Source organism: Panthera pardus, unplaced genomic scaffold (assembly GCF_024362965.1).
Source record: "Panthera pardus isolate Hobbes unplaced genomic scaffold, ASM2436296v1 HiC_scaffold_2, whole genome shotgun sequence".
Classification (NCBI taxonomy): Eukaryota; Metazoa; Chordata; class Mammalia; order Carnivora; family Felidae; genus Panthera; species Panthera pardus.
The window spans coordinates 29,653,606-29,671,625 of NW_026526765.1; the positions used below are offsets into that span (position 1 = coordinate 29,653,606).

General features: G+C 35.7%; 1 protein-coding gene across 3 annotated transcripts in view; it reads left to right on the forward strand.

The window, feature by feature from the left end:
- Window positions 1-18,020, forward strand: part of NIPBL (NIPBL cohesin loading factor) — a 195,665-nt gene that overhangs the window by 175,480 nt on the left and 2,165 nt on the right. For all 3 annotated transcript variants that reach the window (XM_019438076.2, XM_053906931.1, XM_019438075.2), the window contains 11 exons: window positions 1,577-1,717; window positions 1,838-1,931; window positions 2,577-2,731; window positions 3,250-3,340; window positions 4,787-4,960; window positions 5,379-5,569; window positions 7,140-7,247; window positions 8,804-9,004; window positions 12,081-12,227; window positions 14,017-14,291; window positions 16,193-16,367. In XM_019438076.2, the coding sequence (XP_019293621.1) occupies window positions 1,577-1,717; window positions 1,838-1,931; window positions 2,577-2,731; window positions 3,250-3,340; window positions 4,787-4,960; window positions 5,379-5,569; window positions 7,140-7,247; window positions 8,804-9,004; window positions 12,081-12,227; window positions 14,017-14,291; window positions 16,193-16,367 (1,752 nt within the window). The remainder of the gene's footprint in view (window positions 1-1,576; window positions 1,718-1,837; window positions 1,932-2,576; window positions 2,732-3,249; window positions 3,341-4,786; window positions 4,961-5,378; window positions 5,570-7,139; window positions 7,248-8,803; window positions 9,005-12,080; window positions 12,228-14,016; window positions 14,292-16,192; window positions 16,368-18,020) is intronic.

Consider the following 18,020-nt stretch of genomic DNA (forward strand, 5'->3'; position numbering starts at 1 on the left):
TTTCAGATATTTATCTTCATATTATGTTCTTTTGTTCTTTTCCTTCACGATTTCCGTCTTTAAATTTTTCTTCTAGATTTTAAGATACTTCTTTTACTTGATTTTCTAGGCTGATAAGAGTAATTCAAAGTAAAATTTTAGCTGTGATTCTCAGATGAATTTATTTTGACAAAAACTCTTCGTTCCCTAGACCCACTGTAACTCATCCCTTGTTGCTTAAAGCACGTGGGAGTGGGAGACAGCAAGGAACGGCAAGGTTTCTGTGCTACTTAGAAGTATTCATCTTATTTTTTTTACTTAATCCTATGGGTATGATGAGAGGATGGATGAATGTCAGGTGGGCACGTGTTAATCAGCTCAAAAAAGTTCAAAATGAATGTCAGTAACCTGTTGCTAAGAATAAAGAGTGATTAACTTGACTAAATAAAAACATATATTGAATGTCTTCACAAAAATAACTAGTAACTGGTTGCCTTGGGGCAGGGGTGCTGGGTAACGAGAGGATAGGGGGGTGGGAAAGAGATTTTTTTTTTTTCGGAAAGAGACTTTATTATAAATTCTTTAATAAACTTTTGGTTTTTTAAAATATTCTGCCTATTTTTTAAACTGCTTAGTTTTTAATAAAAGTTTTAAACTTTTTTAATATTAAAATTTAATTTTTCAAATTTTAAAATAAAGAAGTCTTATATCTAGTTCTGGGATTCTGTATTTTCATCTGTCATAAAAAGGGTTAACAGAAGACTTCTCAACCTGAGCACGATTGACATTTAGGATTGGATTATTATTCTTTGTTGTCAAGAACTGTTCTGAGCATTACAGGATGTTTGTCAGCATCCTTGGCCTCTGTCCACTGGATGCCAGTAGTACCCCCCAACTCCCCTCTTGGGGCAATAAAAATGTCTCCAGACATTGCCAGATATCCCATGGAGACACACTCACCCCCAGTTGAGAACTACTAAGTTAACATACTCCAGTTTGAAAAATACTGATCTTAAAAAACAGTATCAATCTTGGTAAAATACTCAGTTAATAGTTAAACATCTTTGTTCAGAATTGGCTTGGATTAACGTTTTAGGGGAAAAAAAGAGTAACTGTACCATTGTGATTAAGTGACCGAAAGGTTACGTGGTAACTTAGTGGCAGAGCTAGAATCCAGGTTCCTGATACTGGCTTATGCTCTTCCTTACGTAGGTTAGAAAAAACTTTTTAAGTCTTTTTTGGGGACCCTGGGTGGCTCAGTTAAGTGTCCGGCTTTTGGTTTCATGTCAGGTCATGATCTCACAGTTCATGAGATCAAGCCCTGAATTAGGCTGTGCGCTGACAGCACAGAACCTGCTTGGGATTCTCTGTTTCCCTCTCCCTCCTTCCCCTGCCGCCATCCCTGCCCCACTCACTCATTCTCTCTCTCTCTCTCTCTCTCCCAAAATAAACATTAAAAGTAAAGCATCTGGTAGTCTTTTTTTTTTTTTTAACTGAAACTTGACATTCATAATACCTCAACCCTCAAATTCATAAAAGTGTATAAACTTTCTTGTCAGACTCTGATATTCATAAAACACTGATTTTATCCTTGTAGACACAAAATGATTTCATGGTTATCTGCAATGTTGCAAAAATCCTGGAGCTGGTTGTACCACTGATGGAGCATCCAAGTGAAACTTTCCTTGCTACTATTGAAGAAGATTTAATGAAGCTTATCATCAAATATGGCATGACTGTAAGTATTCAGTGTACCGTCTCTATTGATTAGTATAAAATTCACAAATGCTAGCTAAATCATATGGTTTACTTTTGTCTTTAACTCTTGCCTAAATGGTAACATTTTTTTATCTTTTAGGTAGTGCAACATTGTGTGAGCTGTCTGGGAGCAGTTGTAAATAAAGTGACACAAAATTTTAAATTTGTGTGGGCCTGTTTCAATAGATACTATGGTAAGTTCAGTGCCTGGGCTTTGAAATTATTCTGATGGATCCTGTAGTGCGTCTAGCTCCTTTTTAAAAACACATCTGATAGGGGCGCCTGGGGGGCTCAGTCGGTTAAGCGTACAACTCCGGCTCAGGTCATGATCTCGCAGTCCGTGAGTTCGAGCCCCGCGTCGGGCTCTGTTTTGACAGCTCACAGCCTGGAGTCTGTTTCAGATTCCGTGTCTCCCTCTCTCTCTGACCTTCCCCCATTCATGGTCTGTCTCTGTCTCAAATAAACGTTAAAAAAAATTTAAAAACACATCTGATAAAGACAGCATCAAGGGAATTGTTAAGAGGTGTGATTGTCTCAGAAGCAATATTTTCTAGCACCTTTTGTATTTCCTTAATAACTGAATATAATCACTTCAGGAATTTACCTCATAAGTAACTGTTGGTCAGTTTTCTGCCCACTATGTAAAATAAAATTTAAATACCATTTTTTTCTTATATTAATTCTTTTAGGCTGTAAGGTATTCATTCTGTCATAATTCTAGACGTGTGTGACTCTTAAGAACATTAGTAAAATTTAACTCTAACAACTTAGCAATAATTATTTGAAGATAATAATTCAAGGATAAAACATTATAAATAAATATTACTTATCTTTATTAGGTGCCATTTCAAAATTAAAAAGTCAGCACCAGGAGGATCCAAATAACACTTCACTTCTGACAAACAAACCAGCACTTCTTAGATCCCTTTTCACTGTTGGAGCACTATGTCGGCATTTTGATTTTGATCTAGAAGATTTTAAAGGCAACAGTAAGGTACGATTCTAATATTACTTACTTAGTATGCTATAAAAAATAGGACTGTGTGACCCTGTGAACTGAAAATTACTAATGACCCAGGATGAAAGCAGCTTTATAGTAGTCTGGTTTAATGAGAATTCTGAAGCAGTGCTACCCAAAACCTGGTCCTCAGACTAGCCTCTGATCAACCAGCTGTTTGTTACTGATTTGTCATAAGAAGCTTATACAAGTTATATCAGCTTTGTAAGAGTAGACACACTGGGTTAAGCAGCTGACTTTTTTTTTTTTTTTAACTTCCTCAATGAAGGAGCAGTACATTAATTTGCATTTTACACAAGCTTCTTTGTCACACACTTTTATTTTGAATGTCACCATTCTAAAATTTATGGATTATAAACTTGTGATTTATTCTTCAGTAAAGTTCACATGCAGAAATTCTCATTGTTTGCTTTTAGGCTTTTTCTTTTATAATTGAAAACTGAGAGAAGTTACTCTTCTTCATACACATTAATGTGTTTTTTTTTTTCCCTTAGGTTAACATAAAGGATAAAGTACTTGAATTATTGATGTATTTTACAAAACATTCAGATGAAGAAGTACAAACAAAAGCCATCATTGGTCTAGGTAAGTTAAGTCTAAATTTCTTTATAATCTTAGTTGTTTGAGAGGTTGAGCAAATTTGGAAATATTGTGAGTCTACACTGTTTTTTTATTTAAGTATGTTTCTACTCACAGTAGGATTTGGTATATAGACTATAGGATTGGGGATTAAGACACCTGGGTTCCATTCTTGGCTCAGCCAGTGACTTTCTAGGTGACCTTGAGCAAGTCATATAACTACTCTGTTCATCAGAGAAATTTTATTTTGGTAGCATTAACAATGTTTGTAATTTAATATGCATGAACAGTGGTCCATATTAGTCTTTTGAACAAAAATGAGAAATAAATTTTTAGTTACCCAAACCTTACTAAATGTTTACTGATTTCTTTAAATAAACTTAAATCTTAGAATCTTAGTCCTCCTTCATCCCTTTCATAGCAAATCAATTAAAAATTCAGATATCACTTACTTTAGGGAAGTTCTATTGAAATAGTGTTAACTTCAAGCCAAATGTGTACCTCTGAATATTAAGTCTGGACATATGTTATATGAAGTGGGTAAACTTACAGTGTTAATCCAGAGAACAAGTAGTGCAAATTTTAACTTGAAGAAGTAGCACTGTCTACAAAATACTACCTCTAGACCAGTTAATAAATGACATCTTGCTTGTGTGACCTTGGACTAGTTATCTGATCACTCTATGCTTTGAGTTTAGTTTGTATTTGGCGTCAATAATACTTGCTATCATTAAGGATCTTCATCTTGTCTTACATAAATAAGTGTTTTGTACAAATAAACATGAATAGTATTATTTTGCTACTTATCAACTTATGGTTATAGAATTCAGCATTGTGGCTTCATTATAATGCCATAAAAATAAATGGAAGATATTATTAGCTCTAGTTTATTTTAGAATTTTTCTGTTTCATCAAATGGATATATATATACACACACATTTATTTATTTATTTTTTAATAATGCCAATGTAGTACCTTCTGCTAGGGATCTAAAAAATGTTTACAGACGTTACCTCTTAAATCCTGATAACGTCCCTTTGAGGTAGGTGGGTGGTAAATATTATTGTCCCCATTTTACAGATGGAGAATTGAGGCACAGAGAGATTATGTGACTCACCCAAGGTCACACTACAAGTCAGTGGTGGACCAGGAATAGAACCCAAGACACCTGACTCCTAATCCACTCCCCTAGCCACTAGGCCCTGCTCCCTCCTCAAGGTTTCCTCTTGTGTGAAATTCTCCTTTGAAATGCAATTTCTTGTTTTTAATTCATGGGGAAAGAAGTACCTGCTCTAATACTTCTCTGGGTAAGGCCACTAGCATATATTCTTCTGGTCATTTTAAGTTTTAATGTTTGAAAAGGAGCTCTTTCATATAAATTATAAACATTTTCATTAAGTATTACATTTAATTTTAATATGAATATATCAAGACATTTTTTTGTCTCTTTAGGATTTGCCTTTATTCAGCATCCAAGTCTAATGTTTGAGCAAGAGGTGAAAAATCTATATAATAACATTTTATCTGATAAGAACTCCTCAGTAAATTTAAAAATACAAGTTTTAAAAAACCTCCAGACCTACCTACAAGAAGAGGATACACGTATGCAACAAGCAGACAGAGACTGTAAGTGAAGATGTATTTTTAAATTTCACATTGTGGCTGGAGTTAGAATACTGTCAGACTCTTTTAATCCAGACACCTGAATTTCCTTATCTGTTATATGATAGATACGATGTGTCTATATACATGTGTAACGTGTATACATAATATGTATTATATGATGTAACACATGTGCAGACATTAACATTTTGCAGGAGGATAGGGGTTGTAATTCTCATCAGGTGCCTCTCACTGAGGCCCGCGCAGGCGCGCGCGCGCGCACACACACACACACACACACACACACACACACACACACACAAGATTAAGAGCCATTGAGCCAGAGTATTACCTATAATTTTGTACTTTTGACTGTGGCCTAATTTGGTGTAATTCGTAAAGTTGATACACATGTTCTTAATATGTTTACTTCCTTTTGCAGGGAAGAAAGTTGCAAAACAGGAAGATCTAAAAGAAATGGGTGATGTGTCCTCAGGGATGAGTAGTTCCATCATGCAGCTTTACCTCAAACAGGTGCTTGAGGCGTTTTTTCACACCCAGTCAAGTGTACGCCACTTTGCCCTGAATGTCATTGCGTTGACGCTAAACCAGGGTCTTATCCATCCAGTTCAGGTGAGTCTGTTTGATAGTGGCAGCACTTACTGAAAGAACCAGATTTGTTACCATTTGATGACATTGTGATTATACAATACTAGTTCTTTATTCATCTTAGTTGTTAATTTTTTATCCATTCAGGATAAAAAAGAATCCATCTCCTAGGTTGTCGTTACTGTAAAATACCCATATGTTCATAATATTGTATTTATCGAACACATTTCCAGTTTACGTTGGTAGAATATGTACTTGGAATCAGTTTTCTAAGTAGGGATGGTTTGTTTTAATCCATATTGACTCTTATCCCTAAGAACCAATAGCCTGTAATGTCAAGAGAGTTAACTGGGGTTCAGAGTATTATCTGTTAACAGGGTGGATTGTAAGTCCATAGAAAAGTAAATCATATTACCTAAGCTCAGTTCCTTCATCTGTAAGTTGGAGGTAATACCACCTACCTAATACCTCAGCACACTGATGTGAGGACTAACTGACATCATAAAGATATATTAGCATCACTGAGAATTGGCAGCTGATGCTGACGTAGTAGTGTATACACTGTCTGACATGTTCAGGAGAGTACCATAAGCTACAGAAGGGAATTTACTACACAACCAAAAGCCTGTATCCTTTAAAATTTTTGTTTTGCCTGTTTTTTGTGGAACTTCTTCTAAAATATGCTATATGTGAGTATGCTTTGTTCTTCCCTGTGTCCTGAAATAAAACACACTGATGAATTCTAAGAACAAACAAGGACATTCTCTTATGACACCATAATGCAGTCATCAAATTCATGAGATTTAACACTGATACAGTGTTATCTAATATATAGTCCATTTTCAGATTTTGCCAGCTGAGCCAATAATATTCTTTATGGACTTTCTTCCCCCAAGTCAGGGTTTAATCCATGATCATCCTTTTCAGTTAGTGCTGTGTTGACATTTTTTAAGCTGTTGTTTGTTTGTTTGTTTGTTTGTTTGTTTGTTTGTTTGTTTGTTTTCAGGTCTCCTCACTGCTGATTCAGATTCACTTAACATAGTATTGGTGTTTCTTAACCTTAGAAGTCCAGTAAATATGGCTGTTACCAGAACACTAGCTATCGAACTGTCTGATCATTGAAGCCCTATATATAAAATCAGTGTTGCAAAAAAATTTATATTTTTCTGGTTTTGAGTATGAAAGGCAAAGTATATTTTGCCCTGTATTATCTTTACATAGCAAATTCAGTCAAGCTTGAAAAATTACTGGATTATACATTTGCATTATATATCATAATCTTAAGTGGGTATTCTTAGTGTAGGAGCCCTTTATGTATGATTAAAGAACCTTTACTTCACACAGAAATTGTTTCCTTTTCATCAGTATTTTTGCTGATGCTTCATTTTTTTTGTTTTGTTTTTGTTTTCCTTTAAGGTAAATCTAAGGGAAGATTAATCATTTTTAAAAGAACACTAAAACATGACATTTATAGGAAGGCCTATAAAGCCGAATTCATATATCCCAGTTATATAGCAAGTTTTAACATATGTCATGAGACATACAGAGCTTTTACTACTGTGATGTCTTATAAACTCTTTATTTTTATTTTTAGTGTGTACCATATTTAATTGCTATGGGAACAGACCCAGAACCAGCTATGAGGAACAAGGCTGATCAGCAACTGGTGGAAATCGACAAAAAATATGCTGGATTCATTCATGTATGTATTTTTAAATTGTATAACCTAAATTTAAACATCTTTCTTCGGCATACCATTTCCTTGATAAAGGTCCTGCCCATCTTCATATTAGAATAACATATTTTGCTTAGTACAGTAAAACCTTGGTTTGCGAGCATAATTTGTTCCAGAACCATGCTTATAATCCAAAGCATTTGCGTATCCAAGCGAATTTCCCAATAAGAAATAACGGAAACTCAGATGATTCATTCCACATCCCAAAAATATTCATATAAAATGATTACAATACTGTAATATAATACAAAATAATAAAATACAAAATATAAAGAAAAATAAATAAATTAACCTGCACTTACCTTTGAAAACCTTCGTGGCTGGTGTGAAGGAGACGAGAGAGGAGGGTTATTGTGTAGGACAACTTTCACTATCACTAACGGAATCACTGCTCTCTGTTGGCTCATTGGAATCTTTTTCTGTATGGGAGCCATTGTGTACACTCACACGGATGTTGACTACGGTATGGTATTAATAAACTCTTGTCATATATTGTAATGTAACTGGCAATAAAACAGCAGAGGAAAAGGGTCTATATCTGCAAGCAACCTGACCTAGAATGAAGCAAAGCATTCCTAGGCTTGCTGTTGTATGGAAAGCAAAGGACTGTCCATAGGTGCTTTGAAGTGACCAAAAAATACACTAGTGCCAGTTGTGGGCACCTTCCAACGTTCTGAAAAATCACTGATTTCTGCCAAACACCGAAGCCTGAGACCGAGCATCCAAGCATGGGAGATGATCACCCACGATCCCTGAGTGAGAGAGAGAGAGACAGAGAGACGGAAGAACCATTGGCTCAGTTGTGATCATGTGATGTTTGGCATCATGTACTACTCGTATTGCAAGACATTGTTCGTTTATCAAGTTAAAATTTATTAGAAATGTTTGCTCAGGGCATCTGGGCGGCTCAGTCAGTTACACGTCCAACTGCAGCTCAGGTTATGATATCACAGTTCATGGCTTCGAGCCCCACGTCCGGCTCTGTGCCGGCAGCTCAGAGCCTGGAGCCTGCTTTGGATTCTGTGTCTCCCTCTGTCTCTGACCCTCACCCACTCACACTTTGTGTCTCTGTCAAAAATAAACATTAAAAAAAATGTTTGCTCATCTTGCAGAACACTCACAGAGCAAGTTACAATCCAAGGTTTTACTGTATTTACTTCTAAACATGCAACTGAGTTTGTCCCCCAAGCTTTTTATTCTCATTTAAAATTAACTCTTAAAACTGAGCTAGAGGTGATAGTCCAGCAAGCGTGCTGGACTAAAAGTAAGGTTGCCTGGGTTCTAGTCCCTACAGTGTGATCTTGGCAGTAATGGCTTTCTGGGTCTTGATTTTTTCTTATATAAAACAAGGGGGTTGCAGTAGATGATCTCTGATGTTCCTTACAGCATTTGAGATCCATGATTTTATGATTTTAAGTAAGAAAACTAAACAGTGGAGTTAGCCTCTGCTTATAATATTCAAAGTATAGTTTTAACTTGACTCTTAATTTCCATTACAAAAATGAGCCTTTTATTGATTTCAGATGAAAGCAGTGGCTGGTATGAAGATGTCCTACCAGGTACAACAGGCAATCAACACGTGCCTAAAAGATCCTGTGAGGGGTTTCAGACAAGACGAGTCCTCTAGCGCTTTGTGTTCACATCTTTACTCCATGATCCGTGGAAATCGCCAACACAGACGGGCCTTTCTAATTTCTTTACTCAACCTCTTTGATGACACAGCAGTAAGCATAAAAACCTTTTTATTTTAAGAAAATAAATGTTGTATAAATTTTATGCCTAAAGTAGTCAGCATTTTGAAAATATGACCATTTTAGTCAATAATAGTGACTATATTAAATATGTGTTTCTTTACATCTTCTTATATTAATTACAAGGTATATAGTCAAATTTGGAGGGGAAGTTTCACATGAATATAAATACAGTGAGCGATAAAGTATAACTGTGTCTCCATACTGAGTATCTTATGAACTTTGATAATAGTTCCTTTAAGCATAACTTTAAATAAGGTACATCACTTAAATTATCACTTTGGAGGATAAGTTACTTCAGTAAATAAGGTCAGACTTCACTTATTCCTGCTACAGTCAAATATTATTAGAATAACTGTTCCAGGTTTTTGGCTACTGAAGTCCTTATTTGTTCAACTTGACTTCCTTAATAAAGAGCCCACTTGTGTGTAATTACAATTTTGACCCTTTGGGCTATTGCACAAGTTGCACTGGCCAGGCCCATAAACGAACAAAATAGAAGGCTCTGTTGTTTAAGCTTACCTCTTAATTTATTCATTCATTTTACACACATATTTATTCAGCACCTGCTATGTGTGGTAGTCATTGTGCTAAGAGATGAAGATAAAATGGTGGATAGGACAGATTTAGTATCTGCCCATATAGAGCTTTACCAGTTAGTCTGTGTGTGTGTATAAAGCTTTGAAAAGAACAAAAGAAATATTTTTTGTATTTAATCACTTACAAGTTGATTGTTATTATCCCAAAACCAGATTTTTTTCAATAAAACAAAATTTAAATTACCAGAATGTAGATACCTTACTAGGCCTCTTTTTTTTAAGTACTACATGAAATTTTTTGATATGTGATCTAGTAGATAAATATTACAAGCACTTATTTCAGAAGTACTTGGACTATCATTTAATCATCACCATGACCATCATCATCATCATGTCATCATCAGTATTAAGTTTTCATGGTATGTAGGACATCATGCTAGGAGTGGAAAATGGTATGATATAGTGCTCTTGCCCTCAATGGATCTTACCTCCCTCCAGTTGTGGAGACATGATAAAGGAAATAAATAATAGTTAAGGTTAGCATATTTTGAGTGCCAGGTGGTTTATACTGTTGATACTGCTCTAGTCCTTATCTCTTCTCCTGAGCTTCATTCCTGTGTGCTTTCATTGCCTGTTGTGTGTCTGTCACTAGCTCGATGTTCTGTCACCCCAGCATGAGCAATGCTAAGCTGGAAATTCAGCTGTCATAATGCAGTGCTGTCTCCTGTTTCCAGGAAAGGATGTCAGAGGAGGAACAAATCACTGAAGGCCTGGGAATTAGATGAGATGGACCTACTATTTAAGGCAGGGGTAAAAACATAATAAAGGCACAAAGATAAGAATGTGTGGGAAATAATGAATAGATTGTTATTCGACTGGAGCAGAAAGGTCATAATAAGGCATGGTTTATGGAAGATCTTGTAGACAGTGAAAAACCAATAAAAGCATTTGAATGAAAGTAATGAGGACAGGTGCCAAAGGACATTTTTAGGAACATGGATTTTTTAGCATTGTGTTCACACTAGAGGTAACAAGGGACTGATCTATTATGATGGTGGTAGGAAAGGAAAGAAGCGTGAAGAAGTAATAAATGAGGCTGTGTAAGAATAGTCGAAGGATAACTGGAATATTCTTGTCCTGAGCACCTGAGAATAATAATAGGATTGCTGAAAAGGAGTTGGCTTGAGAAGGACATAAAAAGAGGAATAGTCGAAGAGAGAACTAAGGAGGAAGAAATTTTCAGGAAGGAAAGGGTGGAGGGTAGTGTCCAGTGCTACTCACAAGTCAAGAAGAGATTTTAAAAAATGGGAAGCAGTCAAGCAGTGAGGGACACAGGTCTGATTGTGATTGAAGAGTGGTAGGGAAGACAATGGGGGAGCAGCTCTAGAGTATTCTTTTAAGAAATTTGATTTTCGAAAGGGAAGAGCAATACAGGACTTCTTTATGACCAGAGTTGAAGAATTTCAGTTTTTAAAAGGTTTATTGAGAGTAGTCCTGAACATTTGCAGCTTAGGAGGAAACAGTATATATAAATTAATGTTAATAGATGAGGTAGAGTTCTGTGTTTGCGTTTCCCCAACTGTAACATGTAGATGTTGACACATATTTAAAAATAAAAAAATAGAGCGAAAGCAAGTTTATTCCATCTGTCCTACTGGATTTTGTTGTTGCTGTTGCCGCTGTTGGGTTTTATGTTGCTTGCATGGCAGGATAGGTGAGATGGTAGAAGGGAGTATGCTTTGATTGCTATATAGTTTTCATTTTTTTTCCTAAACTGTAAATGTTTTAAAGGAATTTATTAATGTGCCTTTCTGTTTATATTCTGTATGGTTATGAAATGCTGAAAATCTCTGTTACTTCTTTTTAAAGCAAACAACCAGTAGTAACCCTAATTTTTGCTTACCTCAGTTTTTATAATGTGGGACTATGGTAGCACTGTCAGAACGACTGATATTCTAAATTATGTATATGTAGGAAACTGACAAATGTTTTTTGAAACGTGAGCTTTGATTTTTTTTTTTTAACCCACATGTTAGTACTATTATTACTGCTTATTGTTGAGGGCAGAATAGTAACTGTGTGTAACTGATCTCCATATGGGTTAAACTCTTAGAAGCACAATGACAAATCATTATGATTCATATGTATACTTTCTGATGCGGTATGGATTTATCATAAAGATCCCATATACTCTATAAGAAAACTTGAGGGAATTCCACTTGGGTGCACTGAAAAATTTCACCTCTTCCCTTCTTGAGGTCCATGGTATACTTCATTATGAAATCTCTTAAGATGGGTATAAGATTATTTTATAAAATCCATTTCTGTTACCCCTCATCCGTTTTTCTTACCTCCCTTCCCTGCTCCCTCCCTCCCTCCCTCCTCCGCCCTTCTCTTTCAGAAGCATTAACTGAGGTGAAAGTGCCCTCTAATATTTTTTCTAAAAAGGATTTTTGGATGGATTTCTAGATTATCCACTAAACATGTGTACCTTTTTTTAAAATTTACAGAAAACAGAAGTGAATATGCTCTTGTATATAGCAGACAATCTAGCCTGTTTTCCATACCAGACACAGGAAGAGCCGTTGTTTATAATGCATCATATAGACATTACACTCTCAGTTTCTGGTAGTAACCTACTGCAGTCATTCAAGGAGGTAAGTTACACACATTACTATTCTTAATGCATCTGTCAAAGTGCAGGCATGCTATTTTCACTGTTTTGTTTCCATTGTTCTTTTTTTTCTTTTCACAGGTATATAAAACCTTTCTAAATAATTTAAAATCTGGGCAGTGCTTGAATTGGGGAGAAGAAGTGGGTTGCTGTTTCATTTCTATTAAGAAAGACCTAAAACCATTCCATTTCAGATCATTTAAGTGGAATACGTACATCCATATATAAATATATATATATATATATATATATGTGTGTGTGTGTGTGTGTGTATATATATATATATGGATGTATGTATTGTTCTTTTGATAAGCCATCCCACTTCTTTTTTTCCTCTTACTTTAAGCACTGACCTTAAGTGTTTGGTGTCCATTCATATATCCATTTAAACCCCATTTTAAAGCATCTTGCAATTCTATAAATCTGGTAATGCTGTAGGTCACAATAGTATACTTGAAGAGATATAACTAGAGATAGAGATAGATAGCTTACTTATAAGGAAACACAGAAAATGTATAATGTTGATTTCCTTATCTCTGAACACCAGCATCATAATGGGGTTGGCATATTGTATGCCCAAAATCTTTACTGAGTTTCTTATTATAAACCTTATGTCTTCTCTTTTGTGGTTTTTTTAGGAGAAAATGTAATTGGTTTCATTGTAATGCCACCTAGTATAGCACTTGGAAACATAGTAGGCCCTCAGTAAATTATTTAAAAATTAATTGGAATATTTTCATGTGCCTGATGACACAGTAGATCTCATTTTACAAAATTGTTGCACTCAGAACTCGATATGATCAAACTAGTAAATCAGGGAGATTATTATAATACCCAAGGGTTGGAATTACAGAGGGATCTAAACCCTTCCTGCTTGAAGTTTGCACCAAGACCCAGCCGCAGTGGCCTCACTTGAGAACTTGTGAGAACTGCAGACCCTCAGGCCCCACCCTCGACCTACTGAAACAGTCTATTTTTAACAGAATCCCTAGGTGCACCTTAAAGTTTGAGAAGTTAAATAATTCCCCCAGAAACTTAAGCCATAATGTTACCTTATTTTCTGTCACTGTTGTGGATATACTTGTAAATGTTTCTCCCATTTTATTTCTTGAACAATTACATTTGAATAATTGCTTTGTAATCTAGTCTTTTCTCCTCTCTTAAATCTAGCTGACTTTATTTCTTTTTAAGAGTCAACTGTTTCATGAAATACAGAAAAAAATAACTGTTTAAGAAAAGTTCCATATTATCTTCTTGAAAAGCTCTTAAAAGGGAGAATTTGATAGATGCTGGGATGTTCAAACCTATTAAATGTTCCTCAGTTAAATTATATTTAGCACTTTTTTTTTTTAAAGTAGTCTCTATGCCCAGTGTGGGGCTCGAACTCATGAACCTGAGATCACGAGTCATATGTTCTGCTGACTGAGCCAGCCAGGCACGCCTCTCCTCGGTTAAACTATATTTACTACTTTTCCTGTGTAATGGCTTACCTATGTACCAAATTTATACTTTTATAACTAACTTATTTTCATTTCTATCCTATAACAAAATTGTTTCCCTTTGATATTTCAGAAGAGCTTTTGGGGAGGGAGAGATCAGGGCAGTGGATTATATACGATTTTATTAAGTCTTGGAACCTGTTTATGGAAAGTCAGAGGGTTTTAATATATAAAATATTAATTTAAAGGTGCTTTTTTGAAGTTGTTGAATGGACCATATGTATTTATTAGGGGTATTTTGTTACTATTTTTCCTTTTTTTTCACCCCCCCAGTCAATGGTAAAAGACAAAAGGAAAGAGAGAAAATCATCACCTAGTAAAGAAAATGAGTCAAGTGAGAGTGAAGAAGAAGTTTCCAGGCCTCGGAAGTCACGGAAACGTGTAGATTCAGATTCAGATTCAGATTCGGAAGATGACATAAATTCAGTGATGAAATGCTTGCCAGAAAATTCAGCTCCTTTAATTGAATTTGCAAATGTCTCCCAGGGTATTTTATTGCTTCTGATGCTAAAACAACATTTGAAGAATCTCTGTGGATTTTCTGATAGGTAAGGTTACATTAGCAGTGAGAGAAAAAAATTTACCTGGTTCAAATTATAAAGAAATATGAAACTCAGTTTTGATTGCATGCTTATTTTCATATTAAAAATGTTCCTTTTTAAAGAAGGAACATAGTGTTGCTATATATTTTGTTGTGTAATATATCACAGTTTGTTCACTTTGTTCTTGAAGAGAAGACAAACATTTCATAGTCATAATGCATTGTAAATCAAAGGACTTAACTTTGTTGATTTCCTTAAAAAGACCTTATTAGAGAATTAAGCTGATCTTCATGTAGATTGCAAATTTAAGTGTTCAAAGAGCTGTGAATAAAGAATAGATGTAGACCAACTAGACTGAGCTCTCATAGAACCCAAATCGTCTCTAATATAAGAGATAGTAAAGTACTAATTATTTGTGAATGCCCTATAATTTTACCCACAATTAGTCACTGTAGGTATCTTTTTTCTGCCTGTACCCATGAAACTTTGGTCATTTTTTTTTTTTTAAGTTTAATTCATTTATTTTGAGAGAGAGCATGGGAGGGACAGAGAAAGAGGGAAAGAATCCCAAGCAGGCTCCGTGCGGTCAGCACAGAGCCCGATGCAGGGCTTGAATTCATGAACCGTGAGTTCATGACCTGAGCAGAAACCAAGAGTCGGACACTTAACTGACTGAGCCACTCAGGCACCCCTTGTCATTTTTCATTTCATTAAAACATTACATTAGGAATCACAAAGCTGGGGCACCTGTGTGGCTCAGTCAGTTAAGCATCCTACTACAGCTCAGGTCATGATCTCATGATTGGTGAGTTCGAGCCCTACGTCAGGCTCTGTGCTGACAGCTCAGAGCCTAGAGCCTGCTTCAGATTCTGTCTCCCTTTCTCTCTGCCCCTACCCCACTCATGCTCTGTCCCTCTCTCTTAAAAATGAAAAAACATTAAAAAAAAAAAAAAAAAAAAGGAATCACAAAGCCAAATGTTCATAGGAGATAGATCATGAAACGGAACAAAGGGGATTCAGGAGAAGGTCACTGGCAAACTGGAAAAAACACGTTTTATCTAAAGGACTCAGGTATTACTCAGATGTCCATCAATTTTTTGCCATAGAAGAGGGTAGGCATAATGTAGCCAAGAGCATCTACTTTTGCAAGAGAAGCTAGATAATCCAGGTTTTAATGGACATATCTTGATGTTAAATGTTGGCAACTAATTTAATGTAAAACCTTGTAAGGCCTTGAGGTGATGCTAAGGAGTTGGGGAGATTTTTTTTTTTTTTTTTTAACTTTTATTTATTTTGAGAGGGAGACAGCACACGTCTCGTGGGGAAAGGGCAGAGCGTGAGGGAGACAGAGAATCCCCAGCAGGCTCAGAGCTGCCAGCACAGAGCCAGATGCAGGGCTCAAACCCACAAAGCCATGAGATCAAGACCCGAGCCAAAACCCAGGATGCTTAACCAGCTGAGCCACCCAGGCACCCTAAGTCGGGAGGATTTTTAAGCCAGAGTTGTTAATAATATGAAACAGGTTTTGGCTGCTGTGTAGAGGATGAATAATTGGGAGGGCAGGAAAGTAGGAGGTAAACTAGTTACATAAACCAGTATTATATTGAAACTGTTCTACAATTATGATCATAGCACTCAAAAACAGACATGAGAAATACTTTCATTTAAATGATGCCTCTATTTCAGACAAATGCTGATGGAAACAAGAGAATATTATTCTTGTGAATCTTTGTCTTTATGTCTTTACTTCCCTTTTGAAATTATGTTTATTTTTGTGTACAAGTTCACTGGCTGAAATCTGTATGATAAAAAGTTTAATTATTAGTAAATTAAATTTAACTGCAATCACTTTAAATATAAATGCCTGAAAAAATTTTAAAGTTAATGACTTTGTTTTCCCAAAACAGTAAAATTCAGAAATACTCTCCATCTGAATCTGCAAAAGTATATGATAAAGCGATAAACCGGAAAACAGGAGTTCATTTTCATCCCAAACAAACACTGGACTTCCTGCGGAGTGATATGGCTAATTCCAAAATCACTGAAGATGTGAAGAGGAGTATAGTAAAACAGTATCTAGATGTGAGTAGTAAAACCAAAATCTGTTTCTTTTTAATAGTGACTTTCTTGAAAAGTAAATTCTTTCCTGGGAGAAAGCAGTCCCCCTTACATTGAAGCTTCATAAACCACCAGGATGATTTTTCTGTATGTGGTTTTAATGAGTTCCTTGAAGCTTGCCTTTCCCATTTCACCCATTGCATCATAATTTTTCTTAGGAAAGGCCAGCCCACTGCTCATTTTATTTCAGTAAGAATGAAAGCTTTTAGGCAGGTTTTAGGAAAAAAGCCATGCCCATGTGTGTATTTTTCTTAATTCAGTAGATTACATAGTTTATGGTTCATACAAGGAGAAAGTCATGAAAAAGTCATCCTCCTGCCCTCCAGCCATCCTGTTGCTCTCCTTCCTGGCAACCAGTATTAGTACTTTTTTACGTATTCTTACAGAAGTGTAATACAGGCTTATATATTTGTATGTCTCTTATATATGTACTCTGTTAACAAGTATGTAAGAATGTGTATATGTACAAAAAGTGCTTTTAAAATGTCTTGGAGTGGCTGGATGGCTCAGTCAGTTAAGCATCGGACTCTTGATTTTACCTCAGGTCATGATCTCACTGTTTGTGAAATCAAGCCCCACATCAGTCTCTGTGCTGACAGTGTGGAGCCTGCTTGGGATTCTCTCTCTCCCTCTCTCTCTCTGCCCCGCCTCTGCTCATACTCTGTCTCTCTCCTCTCTCTCTCTCTCCCTCTCTCTCTCTATTTCTCTCAAATAAGCTTAAAAAAACACTTAAAATGTCTTTAAGACTAGGCAAATTCATAGAGACAGAAAATAGAATAGAGGTTGTTACCAGAAGGAATGAGGAGCTATTGTTTTAATAGGAACAGAATGAATTTCTGTTTGGGATGATAAAAAAGTTTTGGAAATGATGGTGGTGATGATTATACAACATGGTGAATATACTTAATGGCAATGAATTGAACACTAAAATCTAGAATGATAAGTTTTAAGGTATATTTTACCCCAGTAAAGTTTTATGTTTAAAGAAATATTTGGGGGGAGGATTGTCCCTCAAAAATAAAAATAGTTTTTTGTTTTAATCTACTTCAAGCAAGTAGCTAAACATAACTAATAATGATATTTTTGACCAAGAATGAAACCTACACAGTGGTTTTCATATTATTCATAGACTGTAAACCTTATATTCTAAAACTGAAAATTATTTTAATTCTCATTTAAAATTCTTTAACATTCTTTTTATCCTCTTTTATCTTCTTTCAGAGAAGGCAAAGGGGGACAGAAAATGGGGGAAATGTCTATCAGTATTTAATTATTAATCACTTGGTTGCTTGATGACTTGGACCAGGGTCAGCAGACTCCAACTTATGGGCCAAATCTGGCCCCCACTGCCTGTTTGTTTGTTTGTTTTTTTTTTCCCTACTGCCTGTTTAAATAAACTTCTATTAGAACAGCCATGCCCACTCATTTATGTTGTCGCTAGATGCTTTCACACTACAGTGACAAGAGTTGTATAGTTATGACAGAGACCACATGGTGTACAAAAGCCAAAAACGTTTACTATCTGGCTCTTTATAGAAAATATTTACCAGGCCCTGATGCAGACAATAGCTAAAATCTATTTAGCAATTAAACTAGCACCCACACCCAATTACTGCT